The 26895-nt window shown below is 37.7% G+C and overlaps 1 protein-coding gene across 3 annotated transcripts; it reads left to right on the top strand.

Annotated features, from left to right (window-relative positions):
- The first annotated feature begins 1159 nt into the window (after positions 1 to 1159).
- Positions 1160 to 23277, top strand: LOC110461522. Of its 3 annotated transcripts, none has more exons than XM_021515008.1 (5): positions 1160 to 1220; positions 3385 to 3650; positions 16483 to 16559; positions 18363 to 18602; positions 18808 to 23277. In XM_021515008.1, the coding sequence occupies exons 2-5, from the start codon at positions 3389 to 3391 to the stop codon at positions 19192 to 19194; spliced, it is 966 nt and encodes a 321-aa protein (XP_021370683.1). In that variant the 5' UTR covers positions 1160 to 1220; positions 3385 to 3388; the 3' UTR covers positions 19195 to 23277. The 3 variants fall into 3 exon arrangements, with proteins under 3 accessions (XP_021370683.1, XP_021370685.1, XP_021370684.1); XM_021515010.1 differs by lacking the exon at positions 1160 to 1220 and adding an exon at positions 2838 to 3003; XM_021515009.1 differs by lacking the exon at positions 1160 to 1220 and adding an exon at positions 2838 to 3031.
- The last annotated feature ends 3618 nt before the right edge of the window (positions 23278 to 26895 follow it).

Genomic DNA, 26895 nt, shown 5'->3' with positions numbered 1-26895 from the left:
GACTGTTATACGTTGCTTTAAAGACAAAACATTTGAATTTTTAGTCGATATTCAAACGTTGACGGCTGTTGAATCAGATATCCGTTATTCATCAGTGGCCAAAATGTCAAAAATAACTCGTTGGAATAAAATACTAAATTTACACCTTTATCATGAATCATTTTCAGAACATAGAGCATTTGATACGTCCGTACCAACTTGCTACTATTAAAAATTATGATACAATGGTAATTTTAGTGCGTCATAAAGTAAAAATTTAGCGTTGTGTAAGGTGCAAGATCAAGATACATGTATACACATTTTTGGGATCTTTTTTAATTGCTGTTAAATCGGTCGTTTTAAAAAAACGGCCTCAAAAAATACAAATAATAGGTAAGTAGATTTTTGACACATATCACATACGAATAAAACACAGCCTTAATGTACAATTAGTTATGAATTAATTATTCCCTTGAGCGTATCTAAGAATGCAAAAATGTGCGGCTGAAATATTGAATGCGCAACCAGACATGCACACAATAAGGCAAACAGCATCATAAGATTGAATTATTGGTAATTATATCGGTTCCCGCTATGCCTCGGTAACATAATGATGGATGAATAAAATAAATAAATAAATTATTCAACATTTGATAGAGCGCCCTATCTAGCTAACATAAGCCACTCTAAAGCGCTTAACAGTACATAGATATACAATTTTATACAGTCAATACAATTAGCATATAAATTAATCAATATAATATTGAGGAATTCGCAGGAGCTGCCTTATCAGGCGCTAACTACTAGTCCTATGCCACCTGGCTAATATCTCCCTATGTGTGTATGCCTGTGTGTGAATGGTGAAAATTAGGTGAAGACTTCTTTTACCTATTAAGGAAAAATAGTTCCACAATTACATTATTTTTTTAATTTGTTTTCAATGTATATTTACTACGATTTCAGTTTATTTTGAGTTTTCGTTGCCTAAATGCGAAATTACACTATACATGTCATGAATCTCATAAATGTAGTAAAACAATTCGAGAGGTAGGGTAGGAGTCGAGGTTGACTTGCCCCCTACCCATTCCCCAACAATTATTTTTGCCAGAGGCCGATGTATTAAATATGCCTCTATTTCTGCATACTACGTCACCGGTTGCAAAAATATATCTATTTTTAGTATGAGTGGAAAACCAGGTTTATCGTACTTCCGAGCTACTAGTTGTTTGGAGGCCTGATAGGTAAGTACTGGAAACATATCTGTCTCTTAGTTTTGCAAAGTACAAGTATTTGTTTATGTTGTTAAGACTTTCGGTCTCAATGGTTCATACTATAACAGTATTTTCTGTCTTTCAACACAGGAGTCTGAGTTTAATAAATAACTATAGCAACCTATATATAAAAGATAGAAAGTCTGAGCCAGACAGTCTCATAAAGACTTTAATCCTCGCTGTTATAGTATAAGGGATATTTGTTTACATATACAGATCGTTAAAGTTATATTGATTAAACGTCAGAATCCTGTGCTTTCAAAAAGCAGACCGGTACGTTAATCCGGACCTATCTAATTAAATATGCAGATAATTGATATTTGACATATCAAGCCTAGGTGTATCAGTACACTTAAAATGAGCAATATATCAGAAATAAACCAAGGGATTTGAATCGACTATAAATCCTTGGGACCCTCCAGGTGTGATATGGTTACTTATTCTGTGTTGTCAGTTTACCAGAGACATATAAAGCCATGTAGTATATATATATACGTCTCTGGTTTTACGTAATTACGCAGTACAACATAAGTGAGAGGTTCACCTTAAAATAAGGTCAACACCTGGCAAAAATGCACCCTCCCCCCCGCTCCCCCCCGCTCCCCCAACAATGACGATATTTATACTAGCAATTTTAACAAGTATTGATTTAAACACTTAAAACGCCTATCTTACAATCTACACTTAGGTTAGGTAAAAAATACCAACTCTAACAAAATCTCAGGTCCCCGTGTGGCCGATCAGCTACGCGTACACAACTCGCGTTCGGCCGACACGCATCTAGCTGTGTCACACTTGTACAATTTAAAAGTAGGTTATTCGGACTACAGGAACTCAATTCAAGTACAATGCTATTTTTAATGTTGAATAATGTATTGTCAAGAACAATCCTTGTCCTTAGTCCTGACGTTAGTTTCAGAATTAGGTCACATTATAATTATGCATGATGTCACACAGACTTAGAAAGCTAATCTAATTCAGTGAATCAATTTCGTCATGCCTTTATAATTATATTATGTATAGTTGTACATATAAATAGTGCATTATATCAGGGTCACTAATATAACCAGACTGCTCCTTTCAAACAAGGCCATTAGAAAAATATAAAATAGTTATTTCAGAAATATATAATCACTTAACTTCTTTGAATTTGATTGAAGGTACAATATAGAAGAGAGTTAAAAAGGAGAAAAAAAAGTTAATATATCAGGACTTTTTGCAAAAATCTTGACCAAATTAGACATTTCAGGTACAATCTACTTGGTCACATATTTATAATTGTATAAAATACATAATTTTACTTCCTTGATTAGACTTGAAAAAAAGTCAACAGAAAGTGAAAGAATGCTTTTAAAAGTTGAAAAACTAAATTTTCATCGAGACACACACCCCCCAGCACAAGTCTGCCAAAAGCATTCACTGAGAAAAATAATTTGTATACAGAGCTTTACAGAGGTGGAACCCCTTCAACCCTATTATGCATATCAACAACATTCCATCTTCAATTCTGTGTCACACTCAATAATAGCATAAACAGGAAGTGTATTGAGTTACCAGAGCGAAGGCCATTTTCATGTATATTGTCTAGAATCAAATATATATGTAAAAAGTATATTTATAACTTATATAGTCACCTGTCAGATCATGTTGAAAATTTTCAGTTTATATTACGCAGTATTTTAAATGTAAAGTACAGGTGTACAATGTATGAGCTCTGATAACAGGTGTACCAATGTATAAGCTCTGATAACAGGTGTACAATGTATAAGCTCTGATAACAGGTAAGATATTTTGTGTGATTGTACAATATAAATTGTTATAGTCAGTACTAATTATGCTATAATTTGTGAACCGCTTAGGACCTAAGTTGTGATAAAGCTGTATATAAGAACCTAAAATTGTTATTAGGATTATTATTACTTATTGACAACGAAGCCAGTCTTTTTTCACACTTGACTTAACCTAGACTTGGCTTTACTGATGTTCAGTAATATCCATTATGAATTTATGACCCAACAGACATTTTTTTTGATCAGATATATGTTGGGGAGGAAAGAAATTCAATTCCTGAATAAATAAGCAAGAAAATATCTTATCATTTTGTTTTCAGTTATTTCTGGTTGTATGTTTTCAGGATTATGAATACAAAAGTTCACTTTGAGCCACAGGAGCAGGGCCAACTTCCTGTGGCTATGGATGCGGCCAGTTATCCTACCGGAATACAAGAGGTGGGCGACCTTGTTGACCATAGCGGTCTTTATACTGGCCCTGAGGACTTCGGACAAGCTGCCCGACCCCAAGACTTAGGACAAGCTAACATGATGGAGGAGGCTGAACATCTTTTTGAAGACTTTGGAGAACTGAATCGAAAGTTTATTGCTCTGAGGAAATATAAGGAAGGTATATTTACTTGATCTTCTTGCCCCATTATAGTCATGTTCTATTCATGTGACACAAATAAAACTAGGAGTAGTGAGTGTGCCATTTCCTTCTCCTAATGCTACTAGACCTCCAATCAATTGTACCCTTCGCTGATATGCATGCAGGCAGCTAGAACTTTGATTTTCATCATTTTAGGGCTGGAATGTTATTTCAGAAAAAATGGTGCTAATTTTTGTTTCTGTGACAAGGTCAAGGCCACTGTTACTGAAAAAAGTAGTTACTTGTTTGGGTCCAAACTTTTTCTAGGAATGGTTGTATGATCCTCGGACTTGGTATGTGGGTTAACCTAGTATACAGACGTACCTATGTACAATACGTGAGGTCAGATAAATGTTTGTAATGTATTAGTCCACATGGCAAAGTGTGTTTGTTGGTTCGTCTTACATGTAAATAGAACAACTCAGGATTTTCATTTTGTTTGTAATTGCTACAAACTTGCTGTCATATTCAGGTTCAGTAAACAATAAACATGTACAAGTTACAGTAAGTGTAATAACATAACTGTTTATTATCATTTATCCTACTTACTAAATCAACTACTTCAATGAGTTATCATTAGGTTTGATACATTATTTCTGTTTCCAAACTAATTTTCAAAACTCATAGCTTACCATCGGTTTACACCAACAGGACTGTGATTTCTGTTTGCATTATACAAGTTTCGAACAGCTGGTAACTTTCAAAGTGACTCAATCTCCTTCTGTCAAAGTACCTAGGTCACAACCTGTCACACAGAGTCGGTCACTACCAATAACACTTTATCTGTCACAGTTTGGTCAGATAGAGAAGTGGATAGTGCACCATTGTTTATCCTACCTGAACATTTGGTACTCTATGTCGTGGAAAAGTCTTAAAACAGTGTGACAAGTGGTAACTGATTCTATGTGACAGGTCGTGACTGATTCTGTGTGACAGGTGGTGACTGATTTTGTTGTAACAGATGGTGGGTGATTCTGTGTAACAGGTGATAACTAATTCTGTGTGACAGGTGATAACTGATTCTGTGTAACGGGTGATAACTAATTCTGTGTGACAGGTGATAACTGATTCTGTGTTACAGATGATAACTGATTCTGCGTGACAGGCGTTGACTGATTCTGTGTTACAGGTGATAACTAATTCTGTGTGACAGATGGTGACTGATTCTATGTTACAGGTGATAACTGATTCTATGTGACAGATGGTGACTGATTCTGTGTTACAGGTGATAACTGATTCTATGTGACAGGTAATAACTGATTCTGTGTAACGCGTGATAACTAATTCTGTGTGACAGGTGATAACTGATTCTGTGTTACAGATGGTGACTGATTCTGTGTTACAGATGGTGACTAATTCTGTGTAACGGATGATAACTGATTCTGTGTGACAGGCATTGACTGATTCTATGTAACAGGTGGTGACTGATTCTGTGTAACAGGTGATAACTGATTCTGTGTTACAGATGGTGACTGATTCGGTGTTACAGATGGTGACTGATTCTGGGTGACAGGTGATAACTGATTCTGTGTGACAGATGATAACTGATTCTGTGTTACAGGTGATAACTGATTCTGTGTGACAGGTGGTGACTGATTATGTTGTGACAGATGGTGGGTGATTCTGTGTAACGGATGATAACTGATTCTGCGTGACAGGCGTTGACTGATTCTATGTGACAGGTGGTGACTGATTCTGTGTAACAGGTGATAACTGATTCTGTGTTACAGATGGTGACTGATTCTGTGTTACAGGGGATAACTGATTCTGTGTTACAGGTGATAACTGATTCTGTGTTACAGGTGGTGACTGATTCTTTGTAACAGGTGATAACTGATTCTGTGTTACAGATGGTGACTGATTCTGTGTTACAGGGGATAACTGATTCTGTGTTACAGGTGATAACTGATTCTGTGTTACAGGTGATAAATGATTCTGTGTTACAGGTGATAACTGATTCTGTGTTACAGATGGTGAATGATTCTGTGTTACAGGTGATAACTGATTCTGTGTGACAGGTGATAACTGATTCTGTGTGACAGGTGATAACTGATTCTGTGTGACAGGTGAAAACTGATTCTGTGTGACAGGTGGTGAGTGATTCTGTGTTACAGGTGATAACTGATTCTGTGTGACAGGTGATAACTGATTCTGTGTGACAGGTGTTGACTGATTCTGTGTTACTACAGGTGTTGGCTGATTCTGTGTTACAGGTGATAACTGATTCTGTGTGACAGATGGTGGGTGATTCTGTGTAATGGGTGATAACTGATTCTGTGTGACAGGCGTTGACTGATTCTATGTGACAGGTGGTGACTTATTCTGTGTAACAGGTGATAACTGATTCTGTGTTACAGATGGTGACTGATTCTGTGTTACAGGTGATAACTGATTCTGTGTTACAGGTGATAAATGATTCTGTGTTACAGGTGATAACTGATTCTGTGTGACAGATGGTGAATGATTCTGTGTTACAGATGATAACTGATTCTGTGTGACAGATGGTGGGTGATTCTGTGTAATGGGTGATAACTGATTCTGTGTGACAGATTGTGGGTGATTCTGTGTGACAGGTGGTGACTGATTCTGTGTGACAGGTGATAACTGATTCTGTGTTACAGGTGATAAATGATTCTGTGTTACAGGTGATAACTGATTCTGTGTGACAGATTGTGGGTGATTCTGTGTGACAGGTGGTGACTGATTCTGTGTTACTACAGGTGGTGGCTGATTCTGTGTTACTACAGGTGTTGACTGATTCTGTGTTACATTTGGTCACGAATTATGTGTGATAGGGGGTGACTGATGCTGTGTGACAGATGTTGACTGGTTCTGTGTGACAGGTGTTGACTGATTCTGTGTGACAGGGGTTGACTGATTCTGTGTGACAGGTGTTGACTGATTCTGTGTGACAGATGGTGGGTGATTCTGTGTAACAGGTGATAACTGATTCTGTGTGACAGGTGATAACTGATTCTGTGTGACAGATGGTGAATGATTCTGTGTTACAGGTGATAACTGATTCTGTGTGACAGATTGTGGGTGATTCTATGTAATGGGTGATAACTGATTCTGTGTGACAGATTGTGGGTGATTCTGTGTAACGGGTGATAACTGATTCTATGTGACAGGTGGTGACTGATTCTGTGTAACAGGGGTAACTGATTCTGTGTGACAGGCGTTGACTGATTCTATGTGACAGGTGGTGACTGATTCTGTGTTACAGGTGATAACTGATTCTGTGTGACAGATGATGACTGATTCTGTGTTTCAGGTGATAACTGATTCTGTGTTACAGGTGATAACTGATTCTGTGTGACAGATGAAGACTGATTCTGTGTGACAGATGGTGGCTGATTCTGTGTGACAGGTTGTGTCTGGTTCTGTGTTCCAGGGGATAACTGATTCTGTGTTACAGGTGATAACTGATTCTGTGTGACAGATGAAGACTGATTCTGTGTGACAGATGGTGGCTGATTCTGTGTGACAGGTTGTGTCTGGTTCTGTGTTACAGGTGATAACTGATTCTGTGTTACAGGTGATAACTGATTCTGTGTTACAGGTAGTGACTCATACTGTGTGACAGGTGCTAACTGATTCTATGTGACAGGTGATAACTGATTCTGTGTACAGATGGTTACTGGTTCTGTGTGGCAGATGGTGGGTGATTCTGTGTGACAGGTGGTAACTGATTATTTGTGACAGGTGTTGACTGATTCTATGTGACAGGTGATTACTGATACTGTGGTATAGGTGTTGACTAATTCTGTGTGACAGGTGTTGACTGATATTGTGTTACAGTTGGTGACTGATTCTGTGTGGCAGATGGTGGGTGATTCTATGTGACAGGTGATAACTAATTCTGTGTGACAGGTGATAACTAATTCTGTGTGACAGGTGATAACTGATGCTGTGTGACAGATGGTGACTGATCTGATTCTGTGTACAGATGGTTACTGGTTCTTGTGACAGATGGTGACTGATTCTGCGTAACAGTTGGTGACTGATTCTGTGTGGCAGATGGTGGGTGATTGTGTGTGACAGGTGATAACTGATTCAGGTGGTAACTGATTATTTGTGACAGGTGTTGACTGATTCTGTGTAACAGGGGATAAATGATTCTGTGTTACAGGTAGTGACTCATACCGTGTGACAGGTGCTAACTTATTCTATGTGACAGGTGATAACTAATTCTGTGTGACAGATGGTGGGTGATTCTGTGTGACAGGTTATAACTGATTATTTGTGACAGATGTTGACTGATTCTGTGTGACAGGTGGTGACTGATGACAGGTGATTACTGATACTGTGGTATAGGTGTTGACTAATTCTGTGTGAAAGGTGTTGACTGATATTGTGTTACAGTTTGTGACTGATTCTGTGTGGCAGATGGTGGGTGATTCTATGTGACAGGTGATAACCAGGTAGTGACTCATACCGTGTGACAGGTGCTAACTGATTCTATGTGACTGGTGATAACTGATTCTGTGTACAGATGGTTACTGGTTCTGTGTGGCAGATGGTGGGTGATTCTGTGTGACAGGCGATAACTGATTCTGTGTACAGATGGATACTGGTTCTGTGTGGCAGATGGTGGGTGATTCTGTGTGACAGGGGGTAACTGATTATTTGTGACAGGTGTTGACTGATTCTGTGTTACAGGTGATACAGGTAGTGACTCATACTGTGTGACAGGTTGTGACAGGTGATAACTAATTCTGTGTGACAGATGGTGACTGATCTGATTCTGTGTACAGATGGTTACTGGTTCTTGTGACAGATGGTGACTGATTCTGCGTAACAGTTGGTGACTGATTCTGTGTGGCAGATTGTGGGTGATTCTGTGGTACAGGTGGTAACTGATTATTTGTGACAGGTGTTGCCTTATTCTATGTGACAGGTGATTACTGATACTGTGGTATAGGTGTTGACTAATTCTGTGTGAAAGGTGTTGACTGATATTGTGTTACAGTTTGTGACTGATTCTGTGTGGCAGATGGTGCATGATTCTGTGTGACAGATGGAAACGGATTCTGTGTGACAGATGGTGACTGCTTCTATGTGACAGGTGATAACTGATGCTGTGTGACAGATGGTGACTGATTCTGTGTGAAAGGTGATAACTAATTCTGTGTGACAGATGGTGGGTGATTCTGTGTAACAGGTGATAGCTGATTCTGTGTGACAAGTGATAACTGATTCTGTGTGACAGATTGTGACTGATTCTGTGTGACAGGTGATACCTGATTCTGTGTGACAGATGGTGGTGACAGGTGCTAACTGATTCTATGTGACTGGTGATAACTGATTCTGTGTACAGATGGTTACTGGTTCTGTGTGGCAGATGGTGGGTGATTCTGTGTGACAGGTTATAACTGATTATTTGTGACAGATGTTGGCTGATTCTATGTGACAGGTGATAACTGATTCTGTGTGACAGATGGTGACTGGTTCTGTGTAACAGATGGTAACTGATTCTGTGTGACAGGTGATAACTGATTCTGTGTGACAGATGGTGACTGATTCTGTGTGACAGATGGTGCATGATTCTGTGTGACAGATGGTGACTGATTCTGTGTGACAGATGGTGACTGATTCTGTGTAACAGGTGATAACTGATTCTGTGTGACAGGTGTTGACTGATTTGTGTTACAGTTGGTGACTGATTCTGTGTGGCAGATGGGGGGTGCTTCTGTGTGACAGGTGGTAACTGATTCTTTGTGACAGGTGATTACTGGTTCTGTGGTACAGGTGTTGACTGATTCTGTGTGACAGATGGTGACTGATTCTGTGTAACAGTTGGTGACTGATTCTGTGTGGCAGATGGTGGGTGATTCTGTGTGACAGATGGTGACTGATTCTGTGTGACAGGTGATAACTAATTCTGTGTGACAGATGGTGACTGATTCTGTGTGACAGGTGTTGACTGATTCTGTGTGACAGATGGTGGCTGATTCTGTGTAACAGTTGGTGACTGATTCTGCGTGGCAGATGGTGGGTGATTCTGTGTGACAGGTGATAACTGATTCTGTGTGACAGGTGTTGACTGATTCTGTGTGACAGATGGTGGCTGATTCTGTGTAACAGTTGGTGACTGATTCTGCGTGGCAGATGGTGGGTGATTCTGTGTGACAGGTGGTAACTGATTCTTTGTGACAGGTGATTACTGATACTGTGGTACAGGTGTTGACTGATTCTGTGTGACAGATGGTGACTGATTCTGCGTAACAGTTGGTGACTGATTCTGTGTGGCAGATGGTAGGTGATTCTGTGTGACAGATGGTGACTGATTCTGTGTGAAAGGTGATAACTAATTCTGTGTGACAGATGGTGCGTGATTCTGTTTAACAGTTGATAACTGATTCTATGTGACAGGTGATAACTAATTCTGTGTGACAGATGGTAGGTGATTCTGTGTGACAGGTGATAACTGATTATTTGTGACAGATGTTGACTGATTCTATGTGAGAGGTGATAACTAATTCTGTGTGACAGATAGTGCGTGATTCTGTGTAACAGGTGATAACTGATTCTGTGTGACAGGTGATAACTAATTCTGTGTGACAGATGGTGCGTGATTCTGTTTAACAGGTGATAACTGATTCTATGTGACAGGTGATAACTAATTCTGTGTGACAGATGGTGCCTGATTCTGTGTAACAGGTGATAACTGATTCTGTGTAACAGGTGATAACTGATTCTGTGTGACAGGTGATAACTGATTCTGTGTGACAGATTGTGACTGATTCTGTGTGACAGGTGTTGACTGATTCTGTGTAACAGGCGATAACTGATTCTGTGTTACAGGTAGTGACTCATACTGTGTGACAGGTGCTATCTGATTCTATGTGACAGGTGATAACTAATTCTGTGTGACAGGTGATAACTGATTATGTGTGACAGATGGTGACTGGTTCTGTGTGACAGGTGGTGACTGATTTTGTGTGACAGATGGTGACTGATTCTGTGTGACAGATGGTGACTGATTCTGTGTGACAGGTGATAACTAATTCTGTGTGACAGATGGTGCGTGATTCTGTTTAACAGTTGATAACTGATTCTATGTGACAGGTAATAACTGATTCTTTGTTACAGGTAGTGACTGATACTGTTGATATGTGTTGACTGATTCTGTGTGACAGGTGGTGACTGATTCTGTGTGACAGGTGATAACTGATTCTGTGTAACAGGTGATAACTGATTCTGTGTGACAGATTGTGACTGATTCTGTGTTACAGGTGTTGACTGATTCTGTGTTACAGGTGATAACTAATTCTGTATGACAGATGGTAACTTATTCTGTGTTACAGGTGGTGACTAATTCTGTGGATTGTGACTGATTCTGTGTTGTGTTACAGGTGATAACTGATTCTGTGTGACAGGTGGTGACTGATTCTGTGTGACAGGTGATGACTGATTCTGTGTGACAGGTGATAACTAATTCTGTGTGACAGATGGTGCGTGATTCTGTGTAACAGGTGATAACTGATTCTGTGTGACAGGTGTTGACTGATTCTGTGTGACAGGTGTTGACTGATCTGTGTTACAGTTGGTGACTGATTCTGTGTGGCAGATGGTGGGTGATTCTGTGTGACAGGTGATAACTGATTCTGTGTTACAGGTGTTGACTGATTCTTTGTGACAGGTGTTGACTGATACTGTGGTACAGGTGTTGACTGATTCTGTGTGACAGGTGTTGACAGATTCTGTGTTACAGTTGGTGACTGATTCTGTGTGGCAGATGGTGAGTGATTCTGTGTGACAGGTGATAACTGATTATTTGTGACAGATGTTGGCTTATTCTATGTGACAGGTGATAACTAATTCTGTGTGACAGGTGTTGACTGATTCTGTGGTACAGTTGGTGACTGATTCTGTGTGGCAGATGGTGAGTGATTCTGTGTGACAGGTGATAACTGATTATTTGTGACAGATGTTGGCTTATTCTATGTGACAGGTGATAACTAATTCTGTGTCACAGATGGTGCGTGATTCTGTGTAACAGGTGATAACTGTTTCTGTGTAACAGGTGATAACTGATTCTGTGTGACAGATTGGGACTGATTCTGTGTGACAGTTGTTGACTGATTCTGCGTAACAGGTGATAACTGATTCTGTGTTACAGGTAGTGACTCATACTGTGTGACAGGAGCTAACTGATTCTATGTGACCGGTGATAACTGATTATGTGTGACAGATGGTAACTTATTCTGTGTTACAGGTGGTGACTAATTCTGTGTGACAGGTGTTGACTGATTATGATTCTGTGTTACAGGTGATAACTGATTCTGTGTGACAGGCGATAACTGATTCTGTGTGACAGATTGTGACTGATTCTGTGTGACAGTTGTTGACTGATTCTGTGTAACAGGTGATAACTGATTCTGTGTTACAGGTAGTGACTCATACTGTGTGACAGGTGCTAACTGATTCTATGTGACCGGTGATAACTGATTATGTGTGACAGATGGTGACTGGTTCTGTGTGACAGGTGGTGACTGATTTTGTGTGACAATTGGTGACTGATTCTGTGTGACAGATGGTGACTGATTTTGTGTGACAGGTGGTGACTGATTCTGTGTCACAGGTGATAACTGATTCTGTGTGACAGGTAATAACTGATTCTTTGTTACAGGTAGTAGTGACTGATACTGTTGACATGTGTTGACTGATTCTGTGTGACAGGTGGTGACTGATTCTGTGTTACATTTGGTCACTAATTATTTGTGGTAGGTGGTGACTGATGCTGTGTGACAAGTGATAACTGATTCTGTGTGACAGGTGATAACTAATTCTGTGTGACAGGTGTTGACTGATTCTGTGTAACAGGTGATAACTGATTCTGTGTGACAGATTGTAACTGATTCTGTGTGACAGGTGTTGACTGATTCTGTGTGACAGATGGTGGGTGATTCTGTGTAACAGGTGATAACTGATTCTGTGTGACAGGTAATAACTGATTCTTTGTTACAGGTAGTAGTGACTGATACTGTTGACATGTGTTGGCTGATTCTGTGTGACAGGTGGTGACTGATTCTGTGTTACAGGTGATAACTAATTATGTGTGACAGATGGTGACTGATTCTGTGTGACAGATTGTGGGTGATTCTGTGTAACAGTTGGTGACTGATTCTGTGTAACAGGTGATAACTGATTCTGTGTGACAGGTGTTGACTGATTCTGTGTGACAGGTGTTGACTGATTCTGTGTTACAGTTGGTGACTGATTCTGTGTGGCAGATGGTGTGTGATTCTGTGTGACAGGTGGTAACTGATTATTTGTGACAGGTGTTGACTGATTCTATGTGACAGGTGATTACTGATACTGTGGTACAGGCGTTGACTGATTCTGTGTGACAGTTGGTGACTGATTCTGTGTGGCAGATTGTGCGTGATTCTGTGCAACAGGTGATAACTCATTCTATGTGGCAGGTGATAACTAATTCTGTGTGACAGATGGTGTGTGATTCTGTTTAACAGGTGATAACTGATTCTGTGTAACAGGTGATAACTGATTCTGTGTGACAGATTGTGACTGGTTCTGTGTGACAGGTGGTGACTGATTCTGTGTTCAAAGTAGGGATAGTTACTTTGACAGCTTTTGACAGGTTTATCCTTTTCTTTGTGTGAAATACAATAAATTGTGTTGTTTCCTATAAGTAAAGTGTGTGCTACTGACCTATCAGCTTTTTATATGTGATTTATATAGATATGCAAAGCTATGTTTTCATACTTTTTAACATCACCTGGTCCATCCTTCCATCAACAATTTCGTCTACTTCTTCCAAACAACAGAACTGAATTTCTGAATTTCCCCAAACATTCCTTAATGGAGGGTCTGGAACCCCCCAGGTTTATAAAGGGAGGGAGTATCTTGCTTTGGGGCTTAATATAAATGCCTTATAGTGAGAAATTGGGGGTTAAAGTTTAAAAAGCCAAATTCAGTATACATTAATGAGAAGTATCAAGCTACATTTGATTGCCAATGCGATCTATGCAGATTTGTTCATAGTAAAGGAGACATCCGAATTCTGATTGGTGTATTTGTTTCCATCCAATAACAAATCAAATATGGACTTTTACTGTATACAGGGGATTTTTTTTTGCCCATACAAAAAATCACCCTCTGCCGATAATGTCCATGCTCGCCCACTGTTAATTTCGCCATTCACTTGTAATTACTCTATATTGTATAATGTTTCCTAGTATTGGCTTCACAATCCTTCCAAAGTGAAATACAGAAAATAACATATCATGACAACTAGCCAGTTAGAAAGTAGGCATGGAAACCATGGGTCTCTTGTCACACACAATGTTCATAACACTGAAAAGGAGGTTTTTGTCATACCAGAAAGTGAATTTACATTTCTGACACTTGTCTGGTGTTATATGCATCACCGGAACATCATAGAATCCAGTTTTAGCTCACCTGGCTGCTCATGTGAGCTTTTGTCACCTGTTTTGTCTCTCATCGTACATTGTGCTTAAACTTTGTACATTTAGCACTTCTTCTCCAAAACCACTGAACCAATTTCATTAAAAATCGAAGGAAAAATCCATAGTCAAAAGCGAACAAACATTGTAAATTATATGGATCTAACTTCAAGTGGCCTGAGGGGTGGGGCCAAAAGGGGTCATATTTACCAGGCAAAAAGTTCGACAATCTTCTTCTTCAGACCAACATTTTCTGGTATCAAATACTTTCATGGGAGGAAAGATTGTTAGGTGCTTTATCAAAATTATGAATTTCATTACCCCTTGGTCACCCATCCCCCCCCCCCCCCCCCCCCCCCCCCCATGAATTATCATCATGTGATTATAGTTTGTTGGTTTGAAAATTAAGACCCATACTCATCCCGACGGGGTCTTAGGGATGGGGTCGAAATGTTAGAATCAAGTCCTCTTCATGGGTGGAAAGATCCTAAGGTGCTTTTGTGTTTTTTGATACATCACAACAACAAATAACGATACTATTACATCTCAGGTGACCTTCACAGGTCCCTTGGCCTCTTGTCTTATTGCTTATGCTATAATAAAGCTATATCGCATATAAAATTTGAAAGACTGTTTTCCGTTAGTTTAAAATCTAGAACAGTTTGTAAATATTATAAAGTAGATTTTTAGCTAATAAGTACTTAACCTTTTTTTTGGTCATATCTCACCTGTAACTTAATCCAAAGAAGTGCTCTTACTATTTGTGCCGGTCCGAAAACCCAACATAGACACCGAGCCTTTCAGCTGCTGATATATTTTCTCTGTTTTGCAAACCAATTGTAGACTCTAAGTTGATTAAATCCATTTGAGTGTTAAGGCCCACTGGGCCTCTTGTTTCTTGTGGTTTATCAGTTGATGACAATGTAGGAGAGATTGATAAGTATCTCTTTTGTATAAGTTTCTTTGTAACTTCAGAGTAATTTTTATAATGATAATTCTTTGATGAAAGTCACACCAGAATAAATATGTACAGTGTTAATTCTGGCATTGTCTGATCTCAACAATCTGTTATATCCATTAAATAAAATATCAACAGAGTAACTTATGAATTTATCTATAATGACACCCGGATTTGACGTGCTGGGTGGTTTATTTTATTATTAAATTCATTAAGGTCATTGGAGTGTATTGATAAACGGCAACAGGAAGTACATCCCTAGTTGAAAATCCAATGTAGGGAGACAGTATCACAATTTCCGCAAATTCCAATTGTTTGATATTAAACTGACGAATATTGTATGTTTATTATTGACAGAACAGTGTGTTCTCTCAATATTAAAGTATTTCAAAGCAATCCAGGCATTAATTCAGTTTTTTTTTATCACCGGCTACCTATTTCACTACTATGAAGTTTTTCAAGAACGTTAACTCTTACCTGCAATTACTCTGTCACTCACTTACAGTATATGGTTTTATTATAAAATGTCAATTTTTATATCGTGTTTAGAGAATTAATTTTACACAATTTCAGCATTTATTAAATTGATATACATTAATGCAATACTAATATATGTTAGTATCATTTTTATTGACATTATTTTGTAAAAAATATTGTGTTTTTCATTTTTTTTTCAAAATGCACTCCTTTTTACATAAATTTCAATTTAAAATCCTTAAAATTCTGACAACCTATATTTTTTTTGTGGCAGAAAATTTTCTATACTTTAAAGCAATATAATTACAAAATTTGAAGAAATTCTACTGAGAAATGGTGACACAATCCTATTACCTTAATTATCATAGCATATTTACATGTTCATCAATTTGTTTTAGTTTCATTCAAATAGTCAGTGGTAAGTTGAAAAATAATGTGAAAATAGAAATAAAAAATTAAGAAACAAAACAAATTATCTTTATATTGGTAGCAGTTATGTAAAATGTACTTATATATAATTGTAAGTTATGCTTAGAAGATTGAAGAGTTTGAAGATATCATTTGGAAATATCACACATTGTGTTTCATTGTGTGTGATATGAAGGTGGATGTTTTTGGTATACTCACAAGTGTGCTTTTTAGTTTCGTTGTCACATCCCCGGTTTGCATGGAGGGTGTTACATGTATTTGGCCTCGTTTGACATAGCAGGAGTTGTTGATGAAGCAGGAGATACTTAATCTTCTGGAACACATGGTCTTACTATGTAAATCCTTCATTTGTTCATATATTTCCCTATTTTTGTTGATTTTTCAATTTTCACATATTGTTCCATTTACATATTTCAAATTTTTAAAAGTTTATCTGCTTTAAAAGTGTTAAGATATTTTTAATCTATAATGGAATATACATGTATATTACACAAAGAGTTCTTCTGAATTTCAGAAATAGAAAACCAACTCGTTTATGAACAAAAGAAGACAGCGGCCCTCACCTGGGAAAACGTAGAGCTTAAACAGAAGGTAATTGTGTGGGATCTGTTTCTTCTGATTATTATTATGAAGTATCTCTGAGTGTCTTGCAAGGACTTAATGATTTCGCTCCATTGTTTATTTCATCGTTCTTCTTCCACTATTTTATTAACATATTATCGTAAAGTACATGTCAAATTGCACTGAAACATCACATGAATATTGAATGTCATACACACCAGTATTAAGTTTTAGCTCAACTCATGTGAGCTTATGCCGTACTGCGTTGTCCGTCGTCCGTCGTCCGTAGTCTGTCGTCCGTCGTCTGCCGTCCGTCGTCTGTCCGTCAATTTTTTCTTTTGAACGACTTCTTCTGAAGAACTGTAGGACCTAGGGTCATGATATTTGGCCAGTAGGTACCTGGAAGGGAGTGCTATAAAGTTTCCTCATTAAAATGACCTTGACCTACTTTCAAGGTCACAGCGGTCAAATATGCGAAAAATGTCAAACACCAATATCCTAGGAACCATTTGAACTAGAGTTATGATACTTGGGTATGTTCTGTAGGCCAGCAAAGCGAATATTTTTCTTAATTACAGTAATGATGTCAAAGGTCAACTTTAAATGCTAGTCGGGGGTCAAATGTCAACTTTGGGTAAAAGCTTTTAACAATCTTCTTCTCAAATTCCATAAGGCTCAGGGTCATGATATTTGGCCAGTAGGTACCTGGGATGAAGTGCTATACAACTTCCTCATTAAAATTACCTTGACCTACTTTTAAGGGCACAGGGGTCAAATACGTTAAAAACTTCGAACAATAATATCCTAAGAATCATTTGGACTAGAGTCATGCTACTTGGGTATGTTATGTAGACAAGCTGTGTGAATTATTTTCTTTATTACAGTAATGAGGTCAAAGGTCAACTTTAAGTGCAAGTTGGGAGTCAAAGGTCAAAATGGGTTAAAAGCTTTAAAATTATAACTTCAAGTTTCAAACAACAATATCTTCAGAACCGTTTAAGAGATGTTAAAATGTCTTGTGTTCTATATACCAAATTTGTTCTTAAGTTACCTATATGTCAGTTGCATGTTACAAAAAACCCAGATGAGCGATAGAGGCCCTCTGGGCCTCTTGTTATTATTTATTTAATTTACTTTTAACATGACTCAATCCAATAGATAAGAGAACAGAAAAGATCAATCTTACATAGAACCAATGAGGACGGTACAAAATCGGGCACTAAGATCCATCTGCAATCTTTTGCCTTGTTCTTCTCAATAGTTGCAATAGAGTGTCGGCAGAGATAAAACAGCAAGGCCAGTGTTGTAGATATACAGGTAAAATATGATAGTTAAAAAACCAAAACATGAAGGGCAGCTGCTATTATACATGTTACTGAAAACAGATTATTCTCTATCAGAATTAATGTCACCCTGGTAAAATACTAGACACTTCCTAGGGAAAATGTCTTTTAGTTCATTTGGCATATGACTAGAAAGCCAGATGTCCAAGGTTCGACTCCTAGTGGAGGCATCGGAAAAATAATGACCACTGTTACATTGGCGCCCATTTAGGGACCCGCGAGATATGACAAAAATACTCAGTGATACTTGCAAAGGAATCTCTATGGCCCTGGAAAACTCGGAATGAGTTCTTTCTTGGAGGAGAGTATGTCACCCTGGTCAATTACTACCCGCTTCCTACCGACTTGGCTAGGAAGAATTTCTCTTTAGCTCAGTTGGTAGAGCATGAACAGTGCTCTTGTGATTTTCTGTTGTTTTATCTTTCAGTTTTTTGAAAATTATATTTAAGTAATCATTGATAAATAACCTTTATTTTTATTCCAAACATAGCTAGGAAAAAGTGAGGGCGAACGGAATTTATATGATGATCTCCTAAAGCGCAACACTTTCTTAAAATCGGAGATAGATGAACTGAAGAAGATCAATGGTAAAAGCCGCTGTGAAATAGGTCTTCAAGAGGAGCGAATCAAAGAGCTGGAATGTGCTGGCAGACAGGGGACTTACCGTGCGGAGGAAGAGCACAAACTAGCTTTGGGGTTTAAAAAGCAGAGCCAAGGTTACAAAGAACAGGTATGTAGCACAGAGGGAGGTCGTGTTTTATTAGTTCCCTTAAAAGAAACATAAATACATATCATAAAACCCCGGAAGCAAGGTTATTGTTAAGTAAATTCGAAAGTTAGGAATTTAAGATTAGATAATCTTTATGTAACGACTAAAATATTATATTGAGGTACATGCAGATAAATTGTAATTGTCAGATCATTTCACTCCTCAGCTTGACGCTTGTTCTGCGTTGTACGATTTGCAACAGCAGAAGCTAAACGGCATGGCAAAACAAATTGAGAAGCTGACTCGAGAGGGCCATTTGCTACGCCCACCTGCACGTGTACTGCCTGAGGACCCATCAGTGCAAGAAAATCGCCGTTTCAGGATCGAGCAGGTGAATGACCACCTGCGCTGTACAAGGTGTCATAACTCTCCAGGTGAGGAGGACGACACCTGTTACTTCCACCCGATAACCCGCTGTCCCTATCCAGTATGGAAATACTGGTTTCCTCAGGAAGTCGGATTGGGTACGGAGTTTTTCTTCTGGCCATGCTGTCAGAAATTTGGTATCAAAGAACCTACTGGATGTCAGACCATGGATGAACACCAGATTTAATCAACTGTGTTTTTGAAAATCAGGACAGAGCTCCTTTCATGTTAATTGCTCAAAAAACGTAAAATTATGAAAGCAATAATACTTCCTTCATGTTCAGACTTCACAAGATGGTTGCCGCATAGTCATGTTCTATTTTGTTGCTCAATGTGGTTTTTTTCTCAAGAAGTTCAAATTTCATAAGAAAGTTCGTCTTGGTAGTTAGTTTACTTGTTTCTTTTTTTACATTGAATGAAGAAAAAGATGGTCACCAGGCCGCCATCTGAAGTTTTGACAGTTTAAGGATCCCTGTACCACTGCCAAAAATTGTAAATATGCAGATGAAACTCTGACAATGCTCGGTGCAAAGATCCATCTGATATATTTATTTATGTAAATGTGACAATGGCAATGATGTCCTGCTGAATTAATGTGAATACTCACGACAATATCACTAACGAAACGCTACTTGTTAGAGACCTAGATGATCATTGGATGGATTAAAAAATCAGAAAGACATTAAATCATGTGAAAATAATTAAATGAGTTAAAAGAACCAACAGTCTTACTGACTACTGATATTTAAATATAAAAGATAACATAATAAAGTAATATATTAGTGATTATTGCTGTTAGCTCAACAATTTAAGGTCAAGGTCAATTGGCTAAATTTAATTATGCTATGGTTAATATTATTCTCCATAACTTTGGAATATTATTGTAGTGATTGACACCAGGGGCCTATTCGTTTATGCGGTACGTCCGCTTTGTCAAGGCTCGCCTGAAAGCAGCATCAGATTACTAGGTCCGACCTTATTTGATAGACGAACAACTGTTGTCCAACCGGTTCAACCATTTAAACGAAAACGGCCCAGGTGTCGCTTAATGCAAGGTTATCACTTACGTCACAAAGACATATTGGCAAATATAGGGTAACGAAATCTTGAAGCAGTATTGTAGGGATGTCCAAAAGTATCCACAAGCGGGTTACATTCTACATTCCTTTCAAGTGTAACATTTGGTTGTAAAAATTGACATCATAAAGTCTTGGCTTTGTTGAGCACCAAGATTCCTCTGGAATCCTTTGCTATGTCAAGTAAGTTTTGATTAAAAACCAATTCATTACATATTAATCACATCTTCATCAGAGTGATAGCCGTAATGATGTTTAATTGATCGCATTATATCATTGTAAACGTATACTTGGTAAAATGTAATAACGTTGTTTTTATAAATATGTTTGTTACTGTTTCCTTGACAATCGGACTTAAAGTAAATGTCTAGGTGACTCAATCATTCACCCATTTCCACAGAACTCTGCAATTCTGTCAATACTGAATAATGATTACTAATAAGCCCTGTACGTCTAAAAATAGACAGGGGTGCAAGGGAAGCACAACCTCATTTCACATTCTACTAGATTAAAAAAGAATCTCGCAAATTCGGAAAATTCCCCATGAGTACCCGCTACCTCTGTATTTAATGATTAACATTGCTAAAGAATTGATGAAAAATACTTTAGTTTACCTGTTACATAGAAAGAAAATGTTTTTCAGTGCCCACTGATACAGAATACATGCAAGCGATCACTTTCCGGTTGTACAGAGTGAACATACAGGTAATGATTGTAATATGTTTTGTCATTGTCATTATTGTATAGCACTGCAGTGGTAATATAAATGATCTAGGGAAAGTAAGTAACCCTGGGAGTTGCTTTCTGCAGTATTAGCCTGGCCTTCGGTCAAGGCCTTTTTTAAAAAAAAATCACAATACGAAAACGCTTGAAAGTCTCAATCTCTCAGAACGGTAGCTGTAATGATCACGAAAACAACATCATCTCACAGAACGATGACTGTTATGATTTAGTAAACTACGTAATCTCAAATAACAGTACGTAAGATCACGTTAAGGTTCAACAGGCCCACTAAAAGATGTAATAGTCACCCTAAATTTCAACTTTCTGGTGAGTCATATTCAAAGACCCTTATAAAAAAAGAAGATATCTATATGTTATTTATATATATTGAACTTGTACATTAGCTATTAAAAAGATACATAACCAGGTTAAAGTAATCAATAATAAAGCATTAAAGCTGATGTCTTCATAAAAATAGCTCACCCGACTTATAACATGTCAGTCTATTTAGCGACCTAACTGACATATCAAGCGTCCTTTCTTAACAGTTAATATTGGTGTAAAACAGCTAGACGTGTTACAAAATTATCGTACTTTTTAAGTTTAAACGTTTATAACATGTCTAGCGCATTAATAACATCACAAAATGTTATCAAATGGCACATCATCTAGAGTTCATTTATCGATTAAGGCTACTTAGCCATTATTTTCTTATTTATGATCTGCTAACTATATTACTCATATATATATTTCTATTAACAGCTGGTAGAAGAGCTCCGCATGACCTAGGTATATAAATAAACTTCAAATTGTATCATTTCTTGGCAGTCAGTTGGGTCTCAAAAGAGATTGACATCCTATAAGGGTCTCAAAAGAGATTGACATCCTATAAGTCGGGTGACCTATTTTTTTAAGATGCCTTAAAGCTTTATTTTCGACTACGTTCACCTGGTTATCTGATTTTGAATAGCCAATGCACAAGTTTAATATATTGAAATTGCATCTTTAAGTTCCAATGTTAACCGAGGTCTTTGAATATGACTTATCAGAGGGTTGATATTTAGGGTGACTACAACATCTATAAGGGGCTTGTTGAACCTTAACTACATACTCCCACAGAATAGCAATAACTGTAATCACGTTAAATACATAATCACACACTACGGTAACTGTTTTATGATCACGTTAACTGAATAATCACACAGAACGGTAACTTTTATGCTCATGTAAAACTACACAATCGGTAAAGCTTCACTTGTGTTGATTCTCTAAAATCTTTCTAGAATTCTTCAATTTAATCAACATACCAATTTTTGTTATTTCAATATTTTGTTAAAAGAGTCATAGAACATGCATACATTGTTTGGGAGAGTAGAACAGCTAAATATGTCATTTATAATCTGATCGTTTGAAAAATGTTTTGGCAAACTTTTAAACCTGAACTTTATTTTAAAGGAGGCAGTATTAGAAACTGGAAAATGCAAAAAAAAAAAAAAAAGTGGTATATGTCTGTGTGCTTATTTTTTCTTGTATTTGTCAATCATATAATTTTTACAAAATACGAATTTTTGTGGTGAGGGATATTATATATATCACAAACAAATCCATTCAATTTCTTCTACGTGTGTTATCATAAATCTATGAGTGTTTATACTTTTTTGGAGAAAGAAGTATTTTTTCTTAAATATATAAATGACATTTCTGTACATTGCATGTATATTTCGTTCACAGGAAAGCAATTTAGTTACCCCTTCGCATTATTGTTTTCAAGAGGCATAGGGTGATAAAATGTTGTCAGTAGCATACTGGAATGAAATAATTTAAAGTTTGTTCAAATGAATTACCTTGACCCACTTTCAAGGTCAAAGGGGTCAAATGTGTTAAAACTTTAAACTACTTCTTCTGAAGAACCAAAAGGCCTAGGGTGCTGATAAATGGTCAGTATTAGTTTGGGATGTAGGGCTATAAGTTTGTTTAAATGAATGAGCTATCAAATGTGTCCAATTTTGATGGTCACAGTGGTCAAATTTGTTAAAACTTTAAATTATGTATAAATTTGTTAAAACCTTAAATTATGTTTGATTAAAAAAGAGGCTGGCTTAATGTCACGACCTGTAGGTGAATTGTGTAAATTGATATGATGTGTTGGATCTGAAAAAAGGCCTAGATCAGCCAACTTTTTAGGTCAGATAAGTAAAATTAGTAAAACATTCCACATAATAAATGATTGTTAGCATATTGACCTTAAATATTACCTTAAATACTTGAAAATCCAAGATGTGAAATAAATCATAGGTGAGTGATACAGGCCCATTGATGTCCATATTTAAAAAGAGACTTTCATCACTCTTTTCATTTAACGACGTATCCTGTTTGTTTTTTGCCTATAGGCAAACGTATTTATCCATGTATTCTAACAAAAATACAGTTTTTTATACATTTTGTGACTAATAAAATATTTGATGTGTTAATAAGCAATGTTTATTTTCATTTAAGATTACCTGGCCCGAAGTGTCAGGTGAGCCTAGGGCATGTTGTGGCGTCAATAATCAATCCATTGTCTGTTTATCTGGAGTTATTATTTTTACCTTAAACGGCATAATCTGATTAAGGAAGTCGCCGGTCGTTATGGTGGGTTTGTTTGTTGAGGGTTTAACGTCATATCAGCAGCTAGTGTTATTTAAGGACGTGCCGTCATGTGTGTTGTGATTGTGTGCATGTGTATGTGTGCTGAAGGCAGGGTATGTAGGGGGAATTTGCCTTCTTGTGATAGCGCGGATCTGATGCCGACTATAAAGTGCCGCCTCGATAAAACACCATGTCGACGGCACCCAGCGCAGTACTCCGACCGGTCACATTATACTGATTACGAGTGAACGTTAAGCAGGGAATAACAACTACCATTTTGAAGGACTTTGGTATGTCCCGTCCTGGGCAGAACCCATTGCTTTCCTTACCTTGGCGAACGTTCAACTTTAAAACCAAGATCCCTTATATTACAATGGGTGCAGCAGATCTATTTTGGTCTCTTTCGTGTCCCTTATTTTGCAGGGGGCTCCCCACATTATTGGTAGATCAGGACCTAGTCCATCTTTAATCAAACACTTTTTGGTAAATAAAAGTTATAAGATACTTTTATTCTAAGATGAACACATTTTTTGTCTGGAAAATATCGTTGCTTGCGATGGCTTCTGGCTGTTGATTTGTCTGTACCTATCTGATAACCAACCAAAGCGCGTTTTTTTTTTATATTTTTACTGTAGTATATGATCCGTAGTTTCGGGTGCTTCATAAATGATCCTTCAGTACATTGTTATCATAAATATTATCATCAAACCAATGTTCAACTATTGGAAATAACTTCCCTCCTTTACTTATAATATAAAAATAGAAACAGAAAAAAACCGATAGATTAACAGAGATTAAGACATACGTAGACTGAAAGGATACGATTAAAATATAATAATAATAATAGTATACAACATTTATATAGCGCCCTATTTAATTTGTAAAATTACTCTTAAGCGCTTTACAACATACGGATAATAGTAATAGTTATAATTGTGAAACAAAAAAGCTTACAATCACTTTTATACATTTAAGCAAGCAATGTGCACATAATTGAACAAATAAAGGGTGGTATTTACATGACGTCTTTGCAGAGACCCTCAAGTGAAGAGGTTAGTTTTGATGTCCCTCTTGAATTTGGCCAGGGTATTTGACTTTCTAATAGCAGATGGTAAGCTATTCCACAACGTGGCCGAAACCCTCCCAAAGCACCGGTTTCCATAGGTCACAGTACGAGATTTTGGGACACACAACAATGATTCTGACTCCGACCACAGTGATCGTGGTATCAGGGTAACAAGCTCCTGTAGGTACCGAGGAGCTGTTCCATTCAGTGCCTTGTGTGTGTACACCAACATTTTGTACTGCGACCTGTATCGTACGGGTAACCAGTGCAATGCATATAGCACAGGTGTAATGTGCTCTCTCTTTCGAGTACGAGTAACCAGCCGTGCTGCAGTGTTCTGGACCCTCTGCAGACTACTAGTTAGTTTGTCAGATATACCACAGAGCAGGGCGTTACCATAATCCAACCGAGAGGTAACAAGTGAATGCACCAAAATCTTGCATGCATCTTCAGTTATAAACTGCCGAATACAGCCGATGTTCTTGATCTGGTAATAACAGGATTTGGCAATAGCGTTCACTTGTTTGTCCATGTTCACTGAACTATCAAAGTATACCCCTAGGTTTTTAACAGCTGGGACAGTCCCAATAGTTCTTGCAACGACGTTGAGCTGGAGAGTCATTGTTTGCTGACACTTTGGGGGAAAGACGATTAGTTCCGTCTTTTCCTGATCAAGCTTTAGCATGTTTGCGTTCATCCAGGTACTGATATCTGTCAGACAAGCTTCCAGATTTTCTGAAAATGAATCCCAACTGTCTTGTGGTTTGATGACCCTGTAAATTTGTGTGTCATCAGCATAGCAATGATAGCAAAGACTATGGCGACGAAATATCTCTCCAATCGGTTTGGAGTACAGGCAATATCTTCGGGGTCCTAACACCGACCCTTGAGGAACCCCGAAATCTAGTACTTTGTCATGTGAGGTGGTTGATCCAATGGCAACACACTGTTGTCTTTCACTCAGATAAGACTGTATCCAGCACTCCATAGGAGAATTCCAAACGAGTATGCCATGGTCGATTAAGTCAAATGCAGCTGATAAGTCCACCATGACAAGCACCGCTCTGCACTTGTTATCCAATGTAGAAGTTATGTCATTATGTACACGTAGGAGGGCCGTCTCAGTAGAGTGTCCCATGCGGTATGCCGATTGCATGTTGTCATGGAGACTGTTTGCATGGAGATGAACCTCTAAACAAAAATATCTTTGTTTCTAGTAGACAGTCAGGATATCAATAACTATTCACTACAACTGAAACCGGTTCTCTTAATTCAAGGAGATGAATGGATAGATAAATGTAAAGATACTTAAAATGCATTGTTCTAATACGGATGTAGATATTTGGATGAATTCCTTATGACATGATATTGTTACGAGCTTGTGTTCCTATATCCTGCGGTTTCACTTCGAAACATCACTATTGCATAATGTTGAAGGAACTGCACCTTTGAAAAAATGAGTTCTGGAATCTAACAGATATGAACAAGTCATACGTGGAAAAATGTTCAATCACGGTGGAACATACCGTCGCAACAATTGCTTTTACTGAACGCCAGCAACAATATTTCGAAAAACTTTATTATATCTGTCAGTGCAGTTCCGCCTATTGAACTAAACAAATAGGAAGATTTTTTGAACATCCGTGTTTGTCATAGGAATTGAAATTTCAGACACTAAAATCACCAAGACTTTTGTCATCCAAACGATGCGTGAGGTTTGAAAGATGCTGATTTAACTATTCGTTCGATTGTGAACATTTTTTTCTAACGCCTAATTATAGATATACCGTAAATATGTATAACTGGCACCATCAGTGTTTGCAGTCTCACCCACTAGTGTAACCCAGGTTACAATCAAGGGCGATATTACAAATTACAATTTTCAGTATCGACAATGCCAACCACAATTGCAATCCAGGCAACAAAAGTGGTTGCAAATTAACCGAATAGTGTAGTTGGGTTGCACTAGTGGATTGGGTTACACTATTTGTAGTAACATTGCCCTAAACCAGTGATTGCTGGACATTCTTGTCCAAAGTGTTACGAATTCTGTTATCTTTCATTCAATTAAATAAAATCCTTGTAAATAAAAATCTTAAAAGATAAATTAAAGTTTCAAGGGCCATAACTCCTTCAAAAATATCTGAATTCCCAATTGCTTTCTTCATGCACATCTGCATATGACGTACTTTCTCTGTGTCAAGTTACGAAAAAGTACAACAAACGTTTTAGGAGGATTTCTGCTTACGAGGTAGACAGACGAATGGATGGACGGACAGGGTTATCCGATATTCCCTCCCCAACTTCCTTTGCGGGGTTATACTAATCATCATTAAGAGAAATTTAATGACTGTTAGAAAAGCATTGTAACAGCACTTATATACATAACATTTGT

The sequence above is a fragment of the Mizuhopecten yessoensis genome, unplaced genomic scaffold, assembly GCF_002113885.1.
Source record: "Mizuhopecten yessoensis strain PY_sf001 unplaced genomic scaffold, ASM211388v2 scaffold10635, whole genome shotgun sequence".
NCBI classification, from domain to species: Eukaryota; Metazoa; Mollusca; class Bivalvia; order Pectinida; family Pectinidae; genus Mizuhopecten; species Mizuhopecten yessoensis.
Note: the sequence above shows the minus strand (reverse complement) of the source record. Positions and strands in the feature narration are given on the sequence as shown.